Here is a 24183-nt window from a genome sequence, read left to right on the forward strand (position 1 = left end):
AGCAATTTTATGAATATCAAGAACTCTGATGGAAAGCTAGCACTAAGCAGAAAAGGGAAAGCTGGAAGGTAGAAGGAGTGTATAGAGGGCATCAACAAAAGTGATTAATTTAAGACAATATTATAGAAATGGTAGAGGAAGTAGACAAAGATGAAATGGGAGATGTGATACTGAGAGAAGAATTCGACAGAGCACTGGAAGATTTAAGTCAAAATAAGGCCCGTGAAGTGGATAAGATTCCATCATACATATTGAGATCTTTGGGAGAGCCAGCCATGACAAAACTATTCCACCAACTCTGGATATCTGAGACAGCCAAAATACCCTCAGACTTCAAGAAGAATGTTATAATTCCAATTCCAAAGAAAGCAGGTGTTGACAGATGTGAATATTTGTTTAATAAGTCCTGGTTGCAAAATAATGACACATTTTATGTACAGAGTAATGGAAAATCTGGTAGAAGCTGGCCTTGGGGAACCTTAATTGTGGGTTCTGGAGAAATGTAGGAACACACGAAGCAATAGTGACCCTATTACCTTTCTCAGAAAATACGTTAAAGAAATCCAAATCTACATTTACAGCATTTGTAGATTTAAAGAAAGCTTTTGACAGTTTTTACTGGAAGACATTCAAGAAATTCTGAAGGTAGCAAGGATAAAATACAGGGAGCGAAATGTTAATACACGTTGTACAGAAACTAGACTGCAGTTACGAGAGTACAGGGGCCTGAGAAGGGAAGCAGTAGTTGGCAAGGGTTTGAAATATGGCATTGGCAAGGGTTTTAAATATGGCTGCAGCCTGTTGCTAACATTATTTAACCCTAGAAACACCAAGGTATTTTAGGTTACACGGAGCACCAACCAAGGGCATATTTTGCCCGTGTTACAATAAGTTGTAAATCTTGTAATTTGTTGTAATATGTATTTATTTTATGTAATTCTGTTTCCATTGAGATATTAGTTTAACAGGAAATAGTGACAACATAATTGAAAGCTTAATTTTTTAACACTCATAGGGTGAATATAACAATCAAGAATGGTCAAATCTTGGTCAATGAAAGTTTGTGTAAACGAGATAAGAAGGTTTGTAATTAAATACAAAGGCTGTCTAAAGTTTCTATGCACTCTTTGATCTATTAACTGAATAATACAGCTTTGTTATTGAGAAAAAGTTTCAAAAACAGAAATGAAACCACTTGCTAAATACATGTTATTGTACATTGAAAACTCTCGGAAAACTCTTTTCACTTGGAGAGAATATTTTCACTTACAGATGACATTTACCTCCTGCACACAAAATGGTTGATTCTGAATGAGTCTTACACAGATGCCGCCCACAGCTTCCACATGTTAACTTGGTTTTTGTGATGTTGTCTCTTGCTCTCTGGTTACTTGCATTCTTCAAGCATAAGTAGCACCTTGCTTTCCTAGTTGGTTCTTCATTTGCAGCAATTTTGCTTACCTCTAGTTTCTTTCCTAGGATCTCTCCCATCGTGCAAATAATAGGCAACTGGAGTCCTTTCAAATCCATGGATCGCTCTTCTATGGTTTCAAAAGTTCGTAGCCTAATTCATGGAGATACTGTTTTCTGGCGTTTGGTTTCCCTTCGTTCCATTTAGGCGCATTCATCTTGAACAGTGTGTATGAGTTAACTGCAGCTATATCAAGTAGGCTGTAGAACATTGACAGTGGCCATCTTCTTGTACCCCTTTTTGTATAGTATGTCCTAACCATTTGACCTATGGCATCCACTCCTCTCTTAGTGGAATTATAGTACAGGTTTATGTGTGTTTTCTTTTTTGGTGTATCAACTTCTACTCCTGCATTACGATGTTGCGCACACAACATCAACAGATTTTTCTTTGGTTTTTCCTTTGTGATGTAAGAGACAATTATTACTGGTGGCTTCTTAGAAGATGCGAATTTGGAGGAATACAGCTCTCTGCCTGCTGTCATCTTTAAGTTCCTGCAGTACATGTTTTCTGTTTGATTTGAGTGTCCCAACCAATCTAAGTTTGTAGTCTTGATAGAGAATCTCCGCCTACCCCACAGATGTGTAGAAGCGGTCAGTTGTGACATTGCAGCCTGTATTCTTTATTGGCTCCACCAGTCTCTTCACAATCTCAAGAGGACGTCGTTCACTGGCAGGTCTACTGTCTTTTCCAGCATACACTTCCATTTTTATTATGTATCGTTCAGTTGCACTACAAAGCATTCAGACTAATATTCCATACTTTCCAGGTTTGTCTTTGAGAAAAACTTTCAAAGGACAACGACCTCTGAAAAGACACAACATTTCATCAATTGTATTGTCAGGTCCACTTCTGAAGTACGTGAGAATATTCCATTCAATACTTCATGCAGCGGCGCATGTTTGTCACGTACACGTCTTTCTGACCTGGTGCCTTTATCATCAAAGCAAAGAAATTTCAATAGCTGATATGCTCTTGTCTTACCCATAGCTCCTTTATAAATCGCTCTTCCCAATAAATTTGACCATAAATCAGATAAAGAAATATTGGTGTCCTGGTAAACTCCCATTAGAATAAAAATTCCCATCAATGCACATATTTCAGAATCACTTCTTCATTTGTATGGTAAAGTATTTTCCGTACTAATTCAGGAGTGAAAATTTTTTTAAATGATTCACATATGCTTGTTACTTTCCCAGCGCTGGTTACTCCTTGACGTTCACGGACTATGTTACCAAAATCCCTTTTACTATGTCTCAGAGCTTCTGCAAGATACACTCTGCCAGGACTTGTAACATATTTATTTGGAGTGTTACCTGCATGTTTTGTTTCTTCTTCATTGTCCTCCACTTCTTCACTGGAAACCTTTTCTACTTCTGTATGATCTGACTCAAAATCACTTAAATCTGATAATTCGTCATCGAGTAACAGTTCTGCAAGAACTTCTGCGGCGTTTAAGCTTCTGTAACTCATCTTACAAAATCTACTTTACAATAAAGGCGTCGCTCTACTGTGACAAACTGCTAATAGTAATAATGGCAAGCCTAAAATCAACAATGAAAGTGAAACTCAACAATTAGACACTCAACAAACCACTGTAAAACATGTTCGAGGTTGCCAATTGAATAAAAGAAAGAAAAACGTACGGGCAAATTTTGCCCATGCTTGGTGGTTGTAGGGAAGATAATAAGAATTATGGTCGCATGGAGTACCAACCCCGGCAAAATGTGCCCTTGGGCATAAAATTCCTATTTTCTACTTGCAATTATAAAAATTTAACCGTAGAAATGTACAGCATAGTGTATTACAAGGTAACAGACAAATAGAAAAAGACCCAAAAACATAGAAGGATATTTGCCAAGACATTTTTAAAAAATAAAAATGTACGGGCAATTTTTGCTCATGCTTGGTGATTCTAGGGTTAATCTGTGCATTGAGCAAGTAGTAAAGGAAACAAAGAAAATTTGAAGAAGGAATTAAAATTCAGGGAGAATAAATAAAATCATTGAGGTTTTCCTATGACACACTAATTCTGCCAAGGACAGCAAAGGACTTTGATGTGCAGGAATGGACAGTGTTTTGAAAAGAGTTAATAAGATGAGTATCAGCAAAAGTAAAACAAGGGAAATGGAATGTAGTCAAATTAAATCGGGCATTGCTGAGGGCATTCAATTAGGAAATGAGATGCCAATAGTAGTACAAGAGATTTGTTATTTGGACAGCAAAATAACTGATTATGGTCAAAATAGGAAAGTTATATTAAAATGCAGACTGGCTGTAGCAAAGAAATTGTTTTTGAAAGAGATAAATTTATGAACATTGAAAATAAATTTAAGCGTTTCTTCTTCTTCTTCTTCTCCTCTCTGTGTATTAGGCAAATTGCCTATTATGTACTCCAACTGTTTTACAGCTGGGAGGACAGTGGTTCAAATCCCCATCCGGATTTAGGATTTCTGTGATTTCCCTAAATTGGTCCAGACAGATGCCGATTTCCATCACTATCATTTTGTTATGTGAGCTTGTGCTCATTCTTTAGTGACCTCACTGTCAACGGGACTCAAGTCTATCTATCTTCTTTCCTTTCTTGTATGACCTCCTTAGATTTCTTCTTCCAGTGAATTTATAAACGAGAGCCCTTACTGTGAGTCTGTCTCCGCCCATACGACCTATAAATTCCTTGCCTTTTCTACTACGTTCTTTTTTTTAGGTTATATATTCGTAAACGTTTCCTTATATCCTCATTTCTTTTCTGATCTTCTCTTGCACGTCTTTCAACTCACCTTAGAAAGCTCATTTCTTGAACCTGGATTCTACTTTCTTGGTGTCTTGTTTGTTACTCATGCTTCACTTCCACCGGTAAGTGTTGGTACCGCTGTGATTTTGTAAAACTTGAGCTGAGTTTCTTTCCTGACTTTATTCTGCAAATTTCTTACAAACATTTGACATATGGAAGTAAATTTATATAATTTTTGAGTCACAGCATGGTTATATTCATATTTGATGTTGGGTGCTAGCTATTTAAAATATTTAACTTATTATTAAAGACAATTTTTGATCTTGCTGATTATGTGTTCTGAATTCTATCTACAAACATTTTTAGATTATATTCTGAGACTGTCTGTTGCAGCTTATAGAATTCTGTATTTAAGGTTGAGTAACAAATACACTGTTTTTGTTCTGCTGTTGAACAAAAACAGTGTACTTGTTATTCAACTGTAAATATGGAATTGTTCTACCAAGAAGTAATGGAAGAATCCATAAATAACTTTATAGAACCCATCTTTAAGTCATCTACATTCCCTGTAATCAGTATTATATCATCTGCATATAGGATTGTGTCTATTCTAATGTCACCATCTGAAAATATTGCTTTTTTGGTCACTTTTCCCACTTGCTGATCACTTCATATATGTATATACTGAGGAGTGTTAGTGAAATACAGCATCCTTGTCTTTCCCCTTTGTTGTGTTTATTAGCTTTGTGATTGTTTCCCATATCAGTAACAGTTTCAGTGTTTGAGTAAAGACCCTTAATAACATATAGAGATGAGATTTATAATATCATTCAGCCATATATTCCATAGTATTTCTCTGTTCGCATTATGAAATTTAATTTTCGAAAACTATAAAAGCAAGATGGGTTTCCCTATTGAATTCTCGGTTCTTCTCCATAACTTTTTGTAGTATAAAAGCTAATAGTTGATTGTCCCTTTTTAAAACCTGAATGTGCTTCAGATATTAGTTTTTCCATGATATTTTTTAGTCTTGCATTCAGGATTTTGGCATGTAATTTATAGTCTGAGTACAGAAGGCTTATAGCTCTACAGTTATTACATACATTGTATTGCTACTTTTAAAGATGGATTTTTGTCTTTTAGCCAGTCTTTTTGTACCTTCATGCTTCTCCAACATTTGTTAAAAATGTTAAGAAGCCTCAGGTGTAGGAATATTGTTTTATTTTGGAACTCTCCCATTTGGTCCATGTTTGGGAAATAAATAAGTAAATAAATAACAAAAAGTGTTTTACATCAAGACAGACTCACGTTTCCTATATTGTTGTTTTTAGGAATATTGTTGTTATCGCTGTTGTTGTGGTCTTCAGTCTGAAGACTGGTTGGCTGTAGTTCCTCACACTATTCTATCCTGTACAAACCTCTTCATCTCCTTATAACTACTGCAACCCATATCTATTTGAACCTACTTACTGTAATCATTTCTTGGTCTCCTTTTGCAATTTTTACCCTCCACACTTCCTTCTAATACTAAACTGAAAATTCCTTGACCTTTCAGAATGCATCGTATCATCTGATCCATTCTTTCAGTCAAGTTATGTCGTAGATTTTTTTTCTCCGCAGTTCCGTTCAGCCCCTCTTCATTAGTTACATCATCTACCCATCTTCTGTGTTCTTCTGTAACACCATATTGTAGCATAGAAAAAGGTGTAATTCGATGAATGATGAACACTAACTTCACTTAACGAAGGTTTATTCAGCACTTGCACATATAAGAGCGCGAGCGAACTGCCTTCGGCCAGAACACTTACAGTATGTATACAGCTACAGAACATTCTAGTACAATGGTTCTTGACATTTGTGGATACTTATAGAATGTGAACTGAATATAGAAATTAAAATTGTACAGCCCAGGTGAGTTCTGAACTCGCGACCCTCCTTACAACAGTTTAGTATCATAACCACTACACCACATGCTACTCAGCTTTTTTTTTGTGGCCATATTTCAAAAGCTTCTATTCTCGTCTTGTCTGAGCTGCTTATTGTCCATGTTTCATTTACATGCAAAGCTGCACTCCAGACAAATGCCTTCAGAAAAGACTTCATAACACTTAAATTTTAATTCTGCGCTAACAAATTTCTCTTCTTTAGAAACAATTTTCTTGGATTGTCATTCTACATTTTATGTCCTCTCTACATCAGCCATCATAAGTTGTTTTACTACGCAAATAGCAGAACACATCTACAACTTGTAGTTTCTCATTTCTTAATCTAATTACCTCAGCATCATGTGATTTAATTCTACTACGCCTACATTCCATTACCTTTGTTTTGCTTTTGTTTATGTTGAGCTTATATCCTCCTTTCAATACTCTGTACATTCCATTTAATTACATTTCCAAGTCTTTTGTTGTCTCTGCCACAATTACAATGTCAACAGCAAACCTCAAAATATTTATTTCTTCTTCCTGAAGTTAAAAATTCCACTTCCAAATTTCTCATCGCTTTTCTCCACAGCTAGCTCAATGTACAGATTTAATAATATTGAGGATAGGCTACAACACTGCCTCACTTCCTTGTTAACCATTGCTTCCCTTTCATGTCCTTTAATACTTATAACTGCCATTCAGCTTCTTTAAAAGTTGCAAACAGCCTTTTGCTCCCTGTATTTTACCCCTGCTGCCTTCAAATATTTAAAGATTATATGTCAGTCAACATTGTCAAAAGTTTTCTCCAAACCTATAAATACTGTAGAAAGTTGGCTTCTACCCTTTACCAGTTTCTCCATTCTTCTGTAAATAAACTGTGTCTGTGGTTTGCAACCATGGCTTATTAAACTGATAGTTGGTAGTATTCACACGGGTCAACACCTGCCTCCTTTGGAATGAGAATTACTACATTCTTCTTGAAGTTACAATATTCATTCCACCTTGCAGCTTCCATTCTTTGCTTAGTACTGGTTTTCCATCTCAGCATCTTGATATTCATACAGCTGCTTCTCTTTTCCCCAAAGATCTCTCTAATTTTCCTAAAGGCAGCATCTGCCTTTCCCTAGTCAGGCACATATCTACAACAATACATTTGTTCTCTAGCCATTCCTGTGTAACCATTGTGCACTTCCTATCACTCTCCTTATTTAGACATTTCTGTTCATTTTTGCCTGCTTCTTTTGCTCCTTTTTGTATTTTCTCCTTTAATCAATTAAATTCAATATCTCCTTTGATATGCAACAATTGCTACTAGGCCTAGTCTTTTTCCCTATTTGATCTCTGCTGTCTTTACTATTTCATCTGTCATCACGTAGAAATAACACTCTGTCTCATCATGTAGAAATAACACTCTATATTTCCACAGTTCTATTTTAATACAGTATAAACCAGTGCCTTTCTTCTTCTCTGTAACTTTTAGAGCTTCCGTCAGTTAACTTATATCACCATCATCCAGGTCTTTCATGTCATTTAGTTCAGCTAATGTCTGAATTGCACTATTATCACACCATAATTTTTTTTATAGTGGTCTATCCATCCCTCATCTCATGTATTATTGACAAATGTACTATCCTTTTCTTGTGCACTGAGTTTGTTAATCACTTTAAACCAATTGTCTTGCTAAAAATGCATTCCCATGATTCTACGTATAGTTTACAGGTTAAGTGTTTCACATTACGTCTTTCCTCCTTATATGCATTATAGCTTTCATTTGTGAGATTATTTATGTACAGGTTGAAAGCTTCTTGTTTTTCTTTTATTGCCGATTCCATTTCTTGTTTCCAAATCCTTACTACTCATTATTTCCTGCATTTCCATTTCTTCCCCTGTGCCTCATTAGTTACAGTTGTTTTAAGTTTTTTGATTCCTCTTCCAAGTCTTGTACCATTTCAAAATTTGCTAACGTTTTTATCATCTGAGCTTGGTATAGATCTCTCATACTGCTATCTTCCAAAAGATACACCTTAAAAACTTGTTGCTCCTTTAGTTCCCTAGTTGCTTTCTTTGATTTTCTCCACTTCATGTAGATGTCAGTTATTGACACTGATAAGAAGTAATCTAATTCAATATCTTCTTCTTGGTAAACTGTGGTATCTCTAACCTTTTTAGGAAATTTCTCATTTATTATTGAGCATTGAGATATCTCATGAGTACAATTGATTTTTATTGTATCTGTTTAATGTCATTTGTGATTGTTTATCCAAGGTTTTGCACTTGTAAGTTTTGCTCTCTTCAGGGACATGTGACACTATTATTGTTAAGAATCCTCTTGGACCTTTCATTCCTACCAGCAACCCGCTTTCATTCACTTATTCATTATTTAGTATTTCACCTTACAATTTTATTTGAATATAGATGGCAACACCTTTACTTGCTCTTTGCTCCTGTTGTGCTCCACTGTAGGTCATTATATAGTCATCTACATATTTCCACATTTTCTCCTTTGTGTCTGTAATTGCCAAAAAATCTGTTTCCTTTTCATTCAAATGTTTATCTAATTCAGTGTCCTGTCCTTACGAGCTGCGTGGGATTAGCCGAGCGGTCTAAGGCGCCACAGTCATGGACTGTGCGGCTGGTCCCGGTGGAGGTTCGAGTCCTCCCTCGGGCATGGGTATGTGTGTTTGTCCTTAGGATAATTTAGGTTAAGTAGTGTGCAAGCTTAGGGACTGATGACCTTAGCAGTTAAGTCCCATAAGATTTCACACACATTTTTTTGTCCTTAAGAGCAATTCTCCTAATGTTCCAGCTGCAACTTTCCAAGTTTCATTAAACCATTTCCTCTTATTCCCATTATTGCCCATGTCATATCACAGTAATCTGTCTCCTGTTTCTGAGGCTAATTGAGTGCTGTAAATATGTTTATTGAGTCCCTGAATGGGACATTGGCCCATCACATATAAGACTGGTGAGGAGGCTGCTATCTCTGAACTTTACCGGCCACTGCTTTTAACTCAACTGGGTGAGTATGGTACAGCATTGCTGTGCACTTGATGCTATGGTTATATGACCAATACTTGGTCAACAGAGCCTCACCTGCTAGGCAGTGTACACCCTGTGCAGGTGAGGTTGACAACTGGATGAGAGAATCCTGTTCGCATCATCAATGCATTTAATTAGTAGGAAGTCTTCCATGAAGTTATTTGTTTGGAGTGCAGCCTTGTTTAAACGTGAAAAGTGAATGATTAGCAGTTCAGACAAGAAGAGAATAGAAGATTTTGAAATGTGGTGCAATTGAAGAATTCTGAAAATTAAAGGAATAGCTTGCATAACTAATGAGGAGGCACTGAATTTAATTTGGGAGTAAATAAGTGTATGGCACAACTTGACTAAAAGAAAAGATTAGTTGATAGGACACATTCTGAGACACCAAGGAATCATCAATTTGGTTCTGGAGGGAAGCATGGGGGCTAAAATATTGTAAAGGCAGACTGAGAGACGAATAGGATAAACAGATTCAAATGGATGTAGCTAACTGTAAGTGGATTGTACAGGATAGATTAGCATGGAGAGGTGCCTCAAACCAGTCTTCAGACTGAAGATATTATCATCATCATCAACAACAACAACAACAACAACTCACTGTGAATACTGCATATCTCAGATGATAGCATTATATTTATGTATGAAGTTGAAATTGAGATTATTCAGAATGACTTATTGCCACCTTCAGAGAATGACACCAACATCAGTGTTTCAAATTTCTATGAAGTAAAAAAAATATCCTTTATCTCACCTATCATAGAGTTTTCTTATTTACATATTTGAAGCTGAAACGAGATCATTCCTGCATCACTAATTTGTACAATTTCGAGCAGGAGTTCAGTGTAATTAAGTGAATCAAAAATGTGTTTGGCAATAGAGATTCCTCCTTCTTCCATGGCCATAGTCTTATTATTATTATTTCAACAAATATCGAAGTTAAAGAAATTTTCCACATAGTGGAAATCTTTGTGTGTGCCCAATAAGAAAATGTGATTAGCTTTCAGAGAATGATTGAAGGGGGCTCATATAACACCTGCTGCCATATTCAGTACGGACATGAGATCGGCAGCTGTTTCTAAGACCATTAAAAATTGGAGGTGGTGGGAAAAGCTGCAGTTGGTAGGGAGAAGATGTGCACTGTTTGTTGCTCACTCAACTGATTTTTCATAGGTTTTATTCTGACAGATCAAAGTTGATACTCAACATTAGAACTAATGATAAAATCTGAACCAGCATTCAGCTGTATCTTGTCAGGGAGGTTCATTCCAGTCCCCCTTGCTAATTTGTGAAAGCTGTAGTGTGTGGCAGACAACCATCCTCATTATGAAGAAGAATGTGTGATGGGAAAAAAAAAAAAAAAAAAAAAAATTGTGTGTGCCACCAGCTCTAGAATGAGCAGAAACTTTTGTAGCATATGAATTGAATACTTGGGAATAACTACTTTGATAATTACTAAAATAAGCGCTATGTGTAGAAAGTACGAAATTACGCTTTTTTACTTAAAGCCAGTATTACACTATCAAATTTTTTGACAATGTTGGTTTACCCAGTATATTTGACTTAACATAATAGGAAACTTCTGTCAAATGTTGCCTTTTGTCAAATTTATTTAATTAAATCAAACAGTGGAAAATCCAGAATGGAATATAACAATATTAGAGAAGGAAAGTTGTTACTCACCATAGATATCATGGCTGAGTCACGATAGCCACAACAAAAAGATTCTCACAATTATAGCTTTCAGCCATTAAGTCAGCAGTAGACACATATACACACACGTGTGCACAACTTACACACACGTCTGCAGTCTCAGGCAACTGAAACCACACAGCTGTGTGGTTTCAGTTGCCTGAGACTGCAGACGTGTGTGCGAGTTGCATTTGCGCAGTGTGGTTTCAGTTGCCTGAGACAGCAGATGTGTGTGCTTGTTGCGTTTGTGTGAGTGTGTGTGTGCGTGTGTGTGTATATGTGTCTGCTGTTGACAAAGGTCGTAATGGCGAAAAGCTATAATTGTGTGAATCTTTTTGTTGTGCCTATCACAGCTCAGCGTCTCTGCTATGTGGTGAGTAACAACTTTCCCTCTCTAATATTATTTAATTAAATCTGTCTTCTGACTTCAGATTTGATCAAAGAAAGTGATCGTCTTCTGTATACTGCAAGGACAAACTTAACTTCATTAGTTAAATGTTATTATTTATTTGTTTATTTTGCCTCCAGCAGCTAATGGCCATTTAGCCAGCTAAATGTACATGCAGTACAAAACATAAATTCAAGACATAATAGTAATACAACAAAGGGCTTCAGAAGCTCGCTGTTGATTGACACCCACATAAGATATTTTACCATAGGTTTAATGTACTGTTTATGAACATGGATATAGCATTTCTGAGGTGCTTATCCTGCTTCATAATATGAGGAACCACTTTGCTGAGTCCATAGTGGAATGTGCTCTTGCCATATGCAGATAATTTTTATACAACTTTACATTCTCAATGTTGAACCCCACTAACAAATTTGTTGAGTGCTTTTATCATCTCACTGTGACACCCAAGGCTTCACTCAAGTATGTTTCCTTTTTTTCCATTCTTCTTCCAAATGTAAATGCAAGGTCCATAGAAAAATAAGGTTAGGCAGTAAGCATTCTGGGAAGCTGGGATGCTGACTGATGCTGTGACACCAATATGGAACAGTGTCTGCCTCAAAAACAGTGCTATAGCATGCAGGCCGTGCATGTATGCAATGTATTTGTGGTATGTTTTAGTCTCTACTGGAATAATGAAATGTAAATTGCTATTCCCATATTGCTAGAACATTATTGCTACAGTCTGTAACTTCTACAAATTTTAAACAGACACTACTGACTTAAAAAGATTCAAGCCCCTATCGAATCAAACTATCCGAAAATAAGTGCACAGTATACTCTATTTTAAAGTTTTCTGTCAAAATAAATGCAATTTTCCAAGTTGCCTCAGAGGAAAAGTTTTAACAAATAAACAGAGCTGTACAACTAATGCTCATTTTCATTTTGTATGCATCACAAGCTTAAAACAACTTCAATTAATAGGTAGACACTGTCGTGTACATTAGATCAAGACCTTTATGATAGCACTGCTAAATACGATTTTACTTACCACGCCTACTATTCAACAAAGCTAGGAAATAAGTCAAACCTTGGCACCATCAGTCTTGGAATCTTGCTAGGTAGTTGTCAAACAAATGCTGTCAGAGGACCTTCACTTATGTCTCTAATCTAGGTTCATGCAAACTTAATTTCTGAAAATACTGTTGATTTGTACCCTAAGGTGATAACAAGTGCCACTTCTTTGCTTTGCAATGGTGAGCTGCCCCTGTCTTCTTTGCCTTGTCTTTTGATGACAGCCAGAATAGTCAAATAAAAATTTTCATTCTGGCATAAATTTTTATTATTTCTGGGTGAATAGTGGGGAAATGCTCAGAAAGTATAGCACACAGGTTCTTAATGGTGCCACTTTTCCTGGACAAATTGTTGTGTCCATGGATCTGGGAAAAAATTACTTCAAGTTTGCTAGCTGTTTCAAGCCAATTTTTTGAGGGTACAAAGAAATCCGTGCAAGAAATTATGCCCAGCCATCCACTTAATGTGTCCTCGGGCTTCATGAGTAATTTACCAGTGGATGTGGCCAGTGATCTGTCATGCTGTCTGCTCCAATATGCTATGTATCCAGTAAGATAATTGATCCTTCGACACTGCAGTCAGAAGCCAATCTGCAACTGTGAGATCTAGGTCTTTGCTCTCCTTCTGTCCTTCAGCCATTGCCAACGCCTCAGACATATCTGGCTGGATGCTGCCAAACACTGTTGCAGCCACAAATCTTCCTTCCTCACCTGGCTCAACAGACAATGCATTTGAAAGAGGTATACAGCAAGTGTCTGCTCCCAACAACGGTCTTATCCAGCTCTTTAGCACAACTGGCGATGGATGATCATAAAAATGTTCAGGGCCTCTTGGAAGGGAAAAATTCTCCAGACAGGCCCAGAAGTAACCGAACAGTTTTGAAGATGCTTTGAAGAGCCAACATGCAAGTTCTCATAGCATTTATAAAATTTATGTAGGCATTGTTGTTCTTGGGCCTGTACCAAATCCACAGGCTAGTGGTTTATTACTTTTGTGAGTCCTTGAACTGAGCACACTGAAGAACTCATCTGCCATCAGTATGAAATCACTGGTGTGTCCTTCTTCAGGCATTAAATAGAGAATTGCCTGTTCAGTTGTTTGAGATAGTAATTGAGCTGCTGGGCACACTTGCTGTTGTTCTCTGCCCTTCACTGTAATTTGTTACTAAGATAACTAAGGTTATATTTTTATCTCGCCACTATCCAAAATTAACAGTTTCTCGAACATGGCTTTTGTAACTGCCTTGTTTTCCAGCGTACTGCCTTGATCAAATAAATGGATCCTCAAGAGTTTTAGCAAGTGTGGGATTCCAGCAAAGACCCACAAACACTTCAGAGGATCACTTGGGTGCAGAAAACAAGTGTTCTTGTGAGTAATGCCAAACTCTTTCCAGACAGAAGTATTTTTTGCACCCATGTCTGCTACTACAGCCATGACATCAAAGAAAATACTGGCCAAGGAAACAATTATTTTGGTCTAGAGTGCCACTGTCATTTGAATATCAAAATTGAAGTTGATAGGATGCTTCCAGGTTGCAAACAACACTCGCACCGTAAAATGAGGACATTTCTGTGGGGTCCAAGTATCCTGTCATCTTGCTGATCATAACAAATTCTGCTATCAGTGTTTATTTCATCAAATGACAATACACAAATACATTCCCTGTCAATCAGTATTCCAGCCTGCAATTTCATCATCACTAAAACATCCTTCAAAATCGGCACTACTACTGCAAGGCAAATTACATGATGGAAATGCATCACTCTTCAACATTTATTTCCACGGTAAATTTAGCAGTTCCAAACACAATTCTGTGTCATAATCAGTGTCTTTAAACTGATGAGAACATATTCTATCATATGCAACATTCACAGCATCTTTTCTGTGGCGTTTCAACAGCATGAAGCATGCTGTTGAAATACATGAAGCATAGGTTCCATCCTTTTGTGTTGCAGTTGTTAGAATTACAGCCAATGACAGTACAACCTGGCATTGTGTGCACACACTAAAAACACTTCCAGTTGCAAATCACTCCCTAGATGAAAGTAACAACACAAAAACTACAGCACTCACAAAAAAGCACAGCCTCCAACCTACAAGTATGGGCACAATGACAGAAACATACTTGCTTCTGCACAGTGCTTTCTGCGCCCCCCCCCCCCCCCCTGGTATAATCACAGTGTAGCTGTAGTGAATACAACTGCAAAGTATGGTAACAAGTCTTCATTGGCCATTCTGAAAGAAATATGACAAAATATTTGATAACAACGTAATACCCCTTTTTGCTCCATTACAAAGATCTTTGTAAAAGAAATATGATAAACATTCAATCAAATGTCTTTCTCAGAGAAATTTTATAGTTTAATACTGGCCTAAGGGAATGTTTAAAGAATGTACTTTTCTTAAAAATTCTAACTGTGCACTGAATTGGGACCAAAGTACTTTTGAAGTTGTATTTTACTAGTCATGCTTTCCAAATTCACAGTGCATAAATTGTGAAGAACCGAGATCAAGCAGAAATCCTGCCCAAAAACAAAGCTTTAATTTATTAGAAAGATACAACTCTTTACAGAGTTCTTGAAGTTAACCTTCCTGAGAAGTTAAAATGGTGTACTGGACTGGGGCAGAAACCCAGACCTTTGCCTCTTGCCAGAATCAAGTCCGGGAATACTTCAAGGACCAACTCAAAGTCTCATTCCTCAGTTACCTCTCTAGTGGTTGAGGCAGTAACATACTACCTGTTAAAGGCAGATACCAGATTCAAGTCCTAGACCGACAGACAGTTTTAACTTCTCATCCAGCTTTACTTAAAGTCCCTCATCACTGCAGAGCAGAAGTTTTTATCTAATTGTTCATGAATTTATGATTAGTAATAAGTCTTTGGTCAATTCCCAAGTATATATGTAGCCAAGTCATTTTTCCACCTAACTAATTTTTCACATCAGCTTCTCACACAATCTAGAAAATTAACATATTTCCATATTTTCGTACACTAGAGTTGTGAACAATAGAATCTGTACGTAGAAGTAGACAATGTTTCTGCACCTCTTACAAATATGTTAACACCAATAAGTATAATAAAAATTGTGATTTTTTGCATATATTAAAACTTAATGCTTCAAAGCAAAGCATAAAACTGTGAATACTCAGTAACAGGTCTTCTGCTTGTTAACGTGTCATGTACAAAGCAAGCGCATAAATCAATAAATTAATGTACTATACTGAAACTGTTTTGTGTTGATCAATAATCCCAGATATATTTCACTAACAGTGGGGCACACCTTTATGCTGAAAGCTGACAATAATCATAATCACCACCACCACCACCACCTTCTTTTTCATGTTCTTCTTCTTCTTCTTCATCCTTTTATTCATATTATTGGAACACAAGCCTCTCTATCTTCCCCAGTTTGCACACCACCCCTCTGTTACTACTCTGGACTAGTCTTCTCCTCTCTTCTGAATGTTGCCTTCCACTCCTTTTAGCTACTTGTTCCTTGTCTCCCCCATTCTCTTCATATGCCCATTATATATAAGTTCCTCAATTTTCTCTTGTTGGAGTTCCTAGTGTGTTAACTCCAAAATCTTTTCGTTTTATCATTACTTGCTTTTTCCAAAATCTTTTCGTTTCATCATTACTTGCTTTTACATGGGATTCCTTCTGTTTGTTGTACTTCTCTTGGTTTGCCAGCTTTGATTCTTTCCTCTTTTACTTTGCATTAAATTTTTCCAGAACACTGTTTTCACAGTTTACCTGCAGACATTTTTCTCTCCCCTTTTATTCATTCCACTACTAACATTCATTTTCTGCTCAATCACTTTTGTAGATATGTGTGTCCATATGTCCACTCCCCCTTTTTTTAAATTAAAAAACCATTGTTTATGTCCTCTCTGTCAGTCTACAGTGTGTTAAATAATAAACTATTATTTTATTGCAGCTTGCATATACTCTTCTGGATATTGTTGCTTTAGAGCTCTTTCCTGAATGCCTGACTGGAGAGCTGTCACCTCAACCTATGGAAAAATAAATATCACAAGTATATTGAATGAAACATTCCACTTTCTGAGACTGCTCATTTTGTTGCTGGTGACTACAAATGTACCTTTGAAAGGTAATCAGGAGTGTTGCATTTTCCATGCAAAACAATACTCAGATGATGTGAAAACAATGTTCTTTTGCATTTGCTGTCATATAATTAAATACTATAGTTCCTTGCCATTTGGATGAGTATCAGTTTACGTTTATTTTGTTGACAAGTACCTACACACCAAAGTTTTGGAAGCATTTATATTTCAGACTGGTTGTTATTATTGTTATATATTTGCAGAGAGAATATTTGTTGTTATAATAGTGTTAATCATAATGTTCCAGAAACAGTTGATCTTGAAAAATTGCTGTAAAAGGCATAGTATTGAATTAAGTTTGAGCTTTTTACATGCAAAATTTGTTATTTATTACTGTTTTATGTACAGCTCTAACTTACGTAAAAAAATCAGTTTATTGGAAAATCTAGCTCTTTATATAGTTTTTATATGAATCTCTCATTTTGTTTCATGCAGATATTTATTGACTGTATAGGAAGTTATTTTTTTAAAAAAAATATTTGTTACCCTTTGACCCTGAGTCCGCTATTTCTGCATTTTGCCATTTCTACTTTGTGAAATTAGAAAGTAGTTATATGAAAAATTATCTTAAATAAAAATGAACTTTTATTTTTTACTCATCAATTTTTATTTTCTAATTTCCCATATTAGATTTTGCATATTCACATAGGAAAGAAAGGAAGGAGTAAGGGTTAGTGTGTGTTTCAGTACTTTAATCAGAATTTTTTATTTAATGGGTTCTGCCATGTGATATGTTCCTTAAACAACCCCAACATCACATATATAGTGTCCTCAATGACTAACAGAAACTCTTCAGAGCATCTACATTACCCAATGAGAAAATTCAGTGTACCAGGTGTACCGGTATTCATTATTCCACTGATATCACAGTGTGGACTGTTATAAAATGTCTAGAATTCTGGAATTGTGAGAGAAATTTCTGGTTCCAGAAAGATACATTAATGATAGTAAGATGCAACATAATTTTAAACAGAGGCAATCAGCAATAATACTTTTGAGAAAAAGAAAACTTAATATGAAAATATAATAGTGGAAAATCCTATATGAAATAGAAATATTGGAAGAAAAGACTTCCAGGTGGATAAGTTACTTCATCCCTAAGGTTATGCATATGTTCAGCATTATTTGAGCTATTGTGTTGTCTGTGTGAGGGACATTAAACTAAAGTTGTACCTGAACAATCCAATCATTGCAGTGATTGGCTATGGATATTCGGTTAATGTGATTAGGGTTGGCTAGCACAAAATTTATGGATCAATTTAAAAGTTGCATTTTCTAATACAGTACCAGAATTTAATGGAGTTCTGTCACCAGAACAGTAAGGAAATTCAGCAAAAGCTTTACTGTTAACAAACACTTGTAAAATACATTGCAGGCATTGAAGGAATCTCGGACAGGAAGGAATCTCGCTTGGTGTGCATCCGCACTGAAGAGATCATTGGCTGTCTTCACTGTAATTGTATATATGTGGTGTCTGTTCTTTTGGACGCATCCGAAAGAACACACACACACACACACACACACACACACACACACACACACACACACACACACACACACAGCAAGGAAGGCCAATGATCTCTTAAGTGCACGTGCACACCAGACTCGAAATGTTAAGGGAATCAGTGCAATGCCATGAGTAAGGAGAATAATGGGCAAGGGACATACCTTCGTTTTTAACCTTCCCCAACCTGACCCCAAGGAAGAAACTAATAGTTTCAAAAGCTAGGATAATATCATCACTTTTGTGTGGGGTATCCCATTTATCTTGGCACCTCGAATAACTTTTTGTCCAAAAGTAAAATTTTAAAAAATGTATCAAGCAAATGTTGTTTAGCTACCAGAAGACCATTAAGCACCAGGGTTGTCTTTCTTATAACTATTTTCATTGGAAAGGTATGAACAGCAGTAAGTCTTTTTAAGGTCTGCCCGGTTAGCCGAGCGATGTAACGCATGGCTTTCTGGAGTAGGAAGGAGCGCCTGGTCCCCGGCACGAATCCACCCAGCGGACTTGTATCGAGGTCCGGTGAGCTGGCCAGTCTGTGGATGGTTTTTAGGTGCTTTCCATCTGCCTCGGCGAATGTGGGCTGGTTCTCCTTATTCCGCCTGAGCTACACTATGTCGGTGATTGGTGCGCCACCAGTTCTCCACGTACACCTACACCACCATTACTCCACCACACAAACATAGGGGCTACACTCGTCTGGTGTGAGATGTACCCTGGGGGGAGGGAGGGGGGGGGGTTCACAGGGGACCGAACCCCACAATAACCCTGGGTTTGGTGTGGGGCGGCAGAGGAGTGAAGTGGACTGCGGTAGTCGTCGTGGGGTTGTGGACCGCTGCAGCTGTGGCGGAGATGGAGCCTCTCCGTCATTTCTAGGTCCCCGGTTAACATATAACATACAACAAGTCTTTTTAAAGTAGCATCCTGGTACTTCCTCTACCCAAGAACTGTTCTGTAGTGTATCACAGCATACCATTCATACAAACACTGTAGTGACACATCCCATTTCTTGAATGAGAGGCATCACCTCCTGAAATACAAATGTCAGAGAAAAGATGTTCTTGATTAAGAGTAGTTGATAAGTGGTGATCACCTCACTGTTGGGAGGTGTTTTAAATCATAGATGCTCATACCACAGCTAACTATCCAGTGACTGTATGGCAGTGGGTCGCAGTCAGACAACCCTACCTGCTGAGGTGGAGATAGGAGTTCCACAGACCGGGTGGTGCAGAAGAAAGAGCTCCATGAAATCTAAGAGCAAGAAACATCAAAGACAAGAAATGTATTTTAATTGTTAATTATCAAGTTGAATATCAGATCTGTTACATATGTAGTACAGAGAGGCAGTATACAAGTTGGTAGCGGTCCTCATTTGTCATATATTGACTTGTAATTTTGAAGTTAATATAACAAAGTGAATTGAAACTCACTTCTTATTTATGTAGTGGAGTAAATGAGAATGAGAAGTTAATTTTCAGCAGCTTTATCTGCAGCCTGTAAGGATACAAAGTCTGAGCCAGGTTGGAGGAAGCAGCACACAGATTCAGGACACAGACAAGCTGGACCCCAATTAATAATACTTAACAGCGATTGAACATATAGTAATAAACATTCATTATATATAAAAGGAGTGTTCAGATGGCAACTTATTTAAGTATTTGGTGCATGAGGTTAAGTATAACATACCAGCACACAGCCCAAGGCTGACAAGAAAGAAGCAGCTACAATTGTACATCCCTTTACGTCAACCCAAACAATTTTAGCAACAGAAAATGATTGACGTCCTGGTCAAAGGGTCATGATCCAGGACGTATCGAATTGAATATAGAAAATTGAACTTTTACTCTTCAACTTTTTCTGCTCGCTCCAGGGGCTACATGTTTACTTCCAATTACGTTTCCATGATACCTTCAAACTACAAAAATCCTACTGACCTCTTACTTGCTTCTGGTTTCCTACAAGTAAGACAGATATGTAGGTAGTGAGTATACTCCATTCCTGGTTACACTTATCGCCCTTAAAAATTATGTACCAACCCAACCACATGTTTAATCAATCATCACTGTAAAGTATACATATCTCTGTATAAAACTATTTGTTATCATTCAATAAGAAAATTTAAGAAAAACCTGCAAGTTTACTGTAGTATTCATGTCACCATGCTCTCTGTAAAGACCTTAGGCTAAACAAGACAGTACATTCTATTTTGCTAATAAGGCCCCTTTACTTTACTGCTGTTAACTTTGGAGTTAGTGGTCTATTACCGCCTGAATGTTTCATTGCTCCTTGCACTATATTTGTGTACTTACTACTCTTGTGATCAGTAATAGTTCACAATTGTACATTGTACTCACATAAACATTCAAATGAAGGTTGACTGAATGACCAATGTGCATTTTCCATGTATTTCCATTTGTTTATTGTCAACTGCAGCAAGGAGATGTGTTGTCTTACCCTGATTATCAGCACTGTGTGTAGTACAAGACAGTCAAAGGTCAGTTTGGGGTTACATTATTAATAACATTATTTTTACATGAATGGTACATTGAGCTACATTACTGAACAGTTGTTGAGGAGAGGGAGTGTATTAGCAAAAGAAAAAATAGGATGCTATTTAAAAAAAAACACATATTGCTATTCAGTTCTTGATAATGATAATGACCAAAGTTACAAGAAAAGCAGTCATGCTGGGTAATGTCCTGGTAGCTAAATAACCTTTGCTTGATACATTTTTTTTATTTTTCCTCAGGACAAAAAGTTTTTGGGATGGTCAAGCTGAACGGGACACCCTGTATTTGCTTCTTGGCGAAAGTTAAGGTTCCTTTTTTTTTTTTTTTTTTTTTTTTTTTTTTTTTTTTTTTTTTTTTGGGGGGGGGGGGGGGGGATAATGAACAAAGTTACAAGAAAGCAGTCACGCTGGGTAATGTCCTTCTGGTAGCTAAATAACATTTGCTTGATACTTTTTTTTTCTTTTTTTTCCCTCTGGACAAAAAGTTATTTGGGATGGTAAAGCTGAACGGGTCACCCTGTATATGCTTCTTGGCGAAAGTTAAGGTTCTTTTTGTTGTGGGATCTGAGCACACATTAAGAGCAAGTTATTACTTGAAAGGTTCACAGTGCCAAGAGCCCAGTCACAGTTTTGATGAAAGAAACAGCAGGCCAGTTTTTTACTTTGTAGCACTCTCTGCAACACAGTGGTCAGGATGTTTATTCCCAATTGAGACACTGATGAACCTAGATGCTCACTGGTTTGACACATGCCAGGATGTGGCATGCGATTTCTGACACAGGCAAGCATTGCTTGAAACTGTAGCTTTCTGCTGCCAACAGATGACACTTTCATACTCTACAATTGGCTGTATGAGAGGCTGTGAAGTAAACCACCTTAACAGGAGGGCAGCATTAATTAATAAATGGAGAATTAACAACAGCAGATAAAACCTGGCTGTTTGGTCATTGCAGAAATCTGGTGGAGTGAGGTGCAAACATGGCGCAGTCTCAGAGGCTGAAAATTCATTTCACAGTCACAAAATACATAAAATCTAAACCTTTATATTTATAACTTTTGCAGGAACACTGAATAATAGAGAAAAATGAGACAAGAAAATGAGTCTAAACATTCGCTTTGTAGACAGAACAGCATTATACACGTGAGGTTTGAAAATATCTACAAACTCAGTAAATTAATAACTTCTAAATGCCTTAATCAGTTTTAAAGAACCAAATGTGCACCGCTAGCACTTGGACAGTGTCATCAAAATATAATCTTAAAATTTCTCTTAATGAGATACATTTTGAATTATGAGTTGGAGCATTCAATCTGAGAACTAAAAAATCTATCTTATTGCAAATGGTTTATAAATCAGTAAAAGTAATGGCAGTATGAGACACCAGAATATAGTAGCTCCATATAGTCATGCATATTTCATTACATTTAATAATAATTAATAGCAAATAAGAGTAAATAAAGGTAGCTCACTGATTATTATGAAAATATCAATAAAACTAAGGAACCCAGCTAAGATACATGGACAGTGAGGGAAAGCTGGTGAAATTCAGGTCCTAATTTCTATGCAATATGGATTTGCATTCAGGAGGACAATGGTTCAAATCCCCATCCAACCATCAAGTTTTAGTATTTATGTGACTTTTGTAAATTACTTAAAACAAATGCCTCCATCTCTAACGACCTTGTTGTTGATGGAGTGTTAAACACTAATATTCCTTCCTTTTTTCATGAGTAAAATATCTGTAGTAGCAAGAAATTAAATGTGAATTTTGGAATTTCTTTATGACAGATCGTGTCTACTTAAGGGTGGTTTCCATAATGACTGTTGGCAGTTCACTTTGAGATTTGACTTATGATAGATGTATGTTGCATAAGCCGTGTGTCCATCACAGATTAAGGTGATTGAAATTTTTGAACGAGAGTTTTGTGCACTTGTAAAATTTTGTGCAGGAGCTCTGAAACCATATGTAAGTCTTAATAGTTTGTTGTGGATCTAACACTGAGCAGCTATGCATTCGGTCATGTAAAGGTTTCTGTAGCTAGCATAGTGAACTTTAACTTTTGAGCAGAACCACTGGACTTGTAAAAATTTTTATCAGTAAGCTTCAAGGACTTTTAACACTGAACTGTAGTGAGGTGTGCTGCACTTATTACGTTAATAATTGCAAGGAAATTTGTCTGCCATTATTAAAGTTTAAATAAATATTTTATTTCTTAATATTGACCATCTGGTGTTTGATAGAATTTTTAAAATTTTTTTAAACTTAACTATGTACTGGGGCACATGACAGGTGTGTGACTATCACCTAGACACCATCATAACTAATGAACATTAAATCGGTCATGCACTTAAGGCCATTGAATCGACAGAATACCGAAAAGTTTTTAAGGAAGGCAAGTACTGGGTGGTCAAAAAGTCAGTATAAATTTGAAAACTTAATAAACCACAGAATAATGTAGATAGATAGGTAAAAATTGACACACATGCTTCGAATGACATGGGGTTTTATTAGAAAAAAAAAAAAAAAAAAAACCACCCCATATTGCTAGACGCGTGAAAGATGTCTTGCGCACGTCGTTTGGTGATGATCGTGTGCTCAGCTGCCACTTTCGTCATGCTTGGCCTCCCAGGTCCCCAGACCTGAGCCCGTACGATTATTGGCTTTGGGGTTACCTGAAGTCGCAAGTGTATCGTGATTGACCGACATCTCTAGGGATGCTGAAAGACCACATCCGATGCCAATGCCTCACCATAACTCCGGACATGCTTTACGGTGCTGTTCACAACATTATTCCTGGACTACAACTATTGTTGGGGAATGATGGTGGACATATTGAGCATTTCCTGTAAATAACATCATCTTTGCTTTGTCTTACTTTGTTATGCTAATTATTGCTATTCTGATCAGATGAAGCGCCATCTGTCGGACATTTTTTGAACGTTTGTATTTTTTTGGTTCTAATAAAACCCCATGTCATTCCAAGCATGTGTGTCAATTTGTACCTCTCTATCTACATTATTCCGTGATTTATTCAGTTTTCAAATTTATACTGACTTTTTGATCACCCGATATTTAACACGGGTTTACTCGCATTTCTGGGATTTGTTTGTTTTACAAACTGGCTAAATAGTGAAGGAGTGTGTTAAGGTAACAAGAGAAAGGTGCAGTGGTATTAGTAGTCAGCAAGCAATAGTTCCTGAGCATCTGGCAGATGGTGGCAGCATTTGACAGTTTCTGGAAGCAGAATCAAACCATCACAGAAAAGCAAGCGGTTGGCAATGGTGGCAGTAACAGCTGGTATGCATGGGCATCTCGTCTCATCACCATGAGTTGTGACAGTGGAACAGAGTTGAGGTTTTCTGAATAACTCCTGGTTTTCAGTTCTCTTATCACCCAGTGACACAGCAAGGAATTAAGAAATCACGCAATGATTGCAAGTTGGTCACTAGTGGAAGCAAGCCTAGAAGCGCACGGAGTTAGGATGCAGTAGGCAAAAATTCAGTTAGCTGTATGTTCTGTTCAGTGGCGGCTGGTTATTGTTTGCCAATACTGTAAATATCCCACTAAAAACATGCCATTCCTGTTCTAATGCAGTCCAAAAATCACACTAAAATTACTCCATTTCTTTTGAATGTAAGCCAAAATCATGCTAAAATTACACAATTTCTCTTTGATTGTGTGTTGATATGCAAATAAAATGGATAAAAACTTATTTCA

The 24183-nt window shown here is 36.9% G+C and overlaps 1 protein-coding gene across 3 annotated transcripts in view; it reads left to right on the forward strand.

Annotated features, from left to right (window-relative positions):
- The window catches only part of LOC126236441 (sorting nexin-14-like), a 233372-nt gene extending 216527 nt beyond the window's left edge, over positions 1 to 16845 (forward strand). The window contains exon 19 of one of the 3 annotated variants that reach the window (XM_049945754.1): positions 16265 to 16845. In XM_049945754.1, the coding sequence (XP_049801711.1) occupies positions 16265 to 16354 (90 nt within the window). In that variant the 3' untranslated portion in view covers positions 16355 to 16845. The remainder of the gene's footprint in view (positions 1 to 16264) is intronic. The other 2 variants (XM_049945755.1, XM_049945756.1) reach the window with 2 other exon arrangements.
- Positions 16846 to 24183: the final 7338 nt, after the last annotated feature.

The sequence above is a fragment of the Schistocerca nitens genome, chromosome 2 (genome assembly GCF_023898315.1).
Source record: "Schistocerca nitens isolate TAMUIC-IGC-003100 chromosome 2, iqSchNite1.1, whole genome shotgun sequence".
Lineage (NCBI taxonomy): Eukaryota > Metazoa > Arthropoda > Insecta > Orthoptera > Acrididae > Schistocerca > Schistocerca nitens.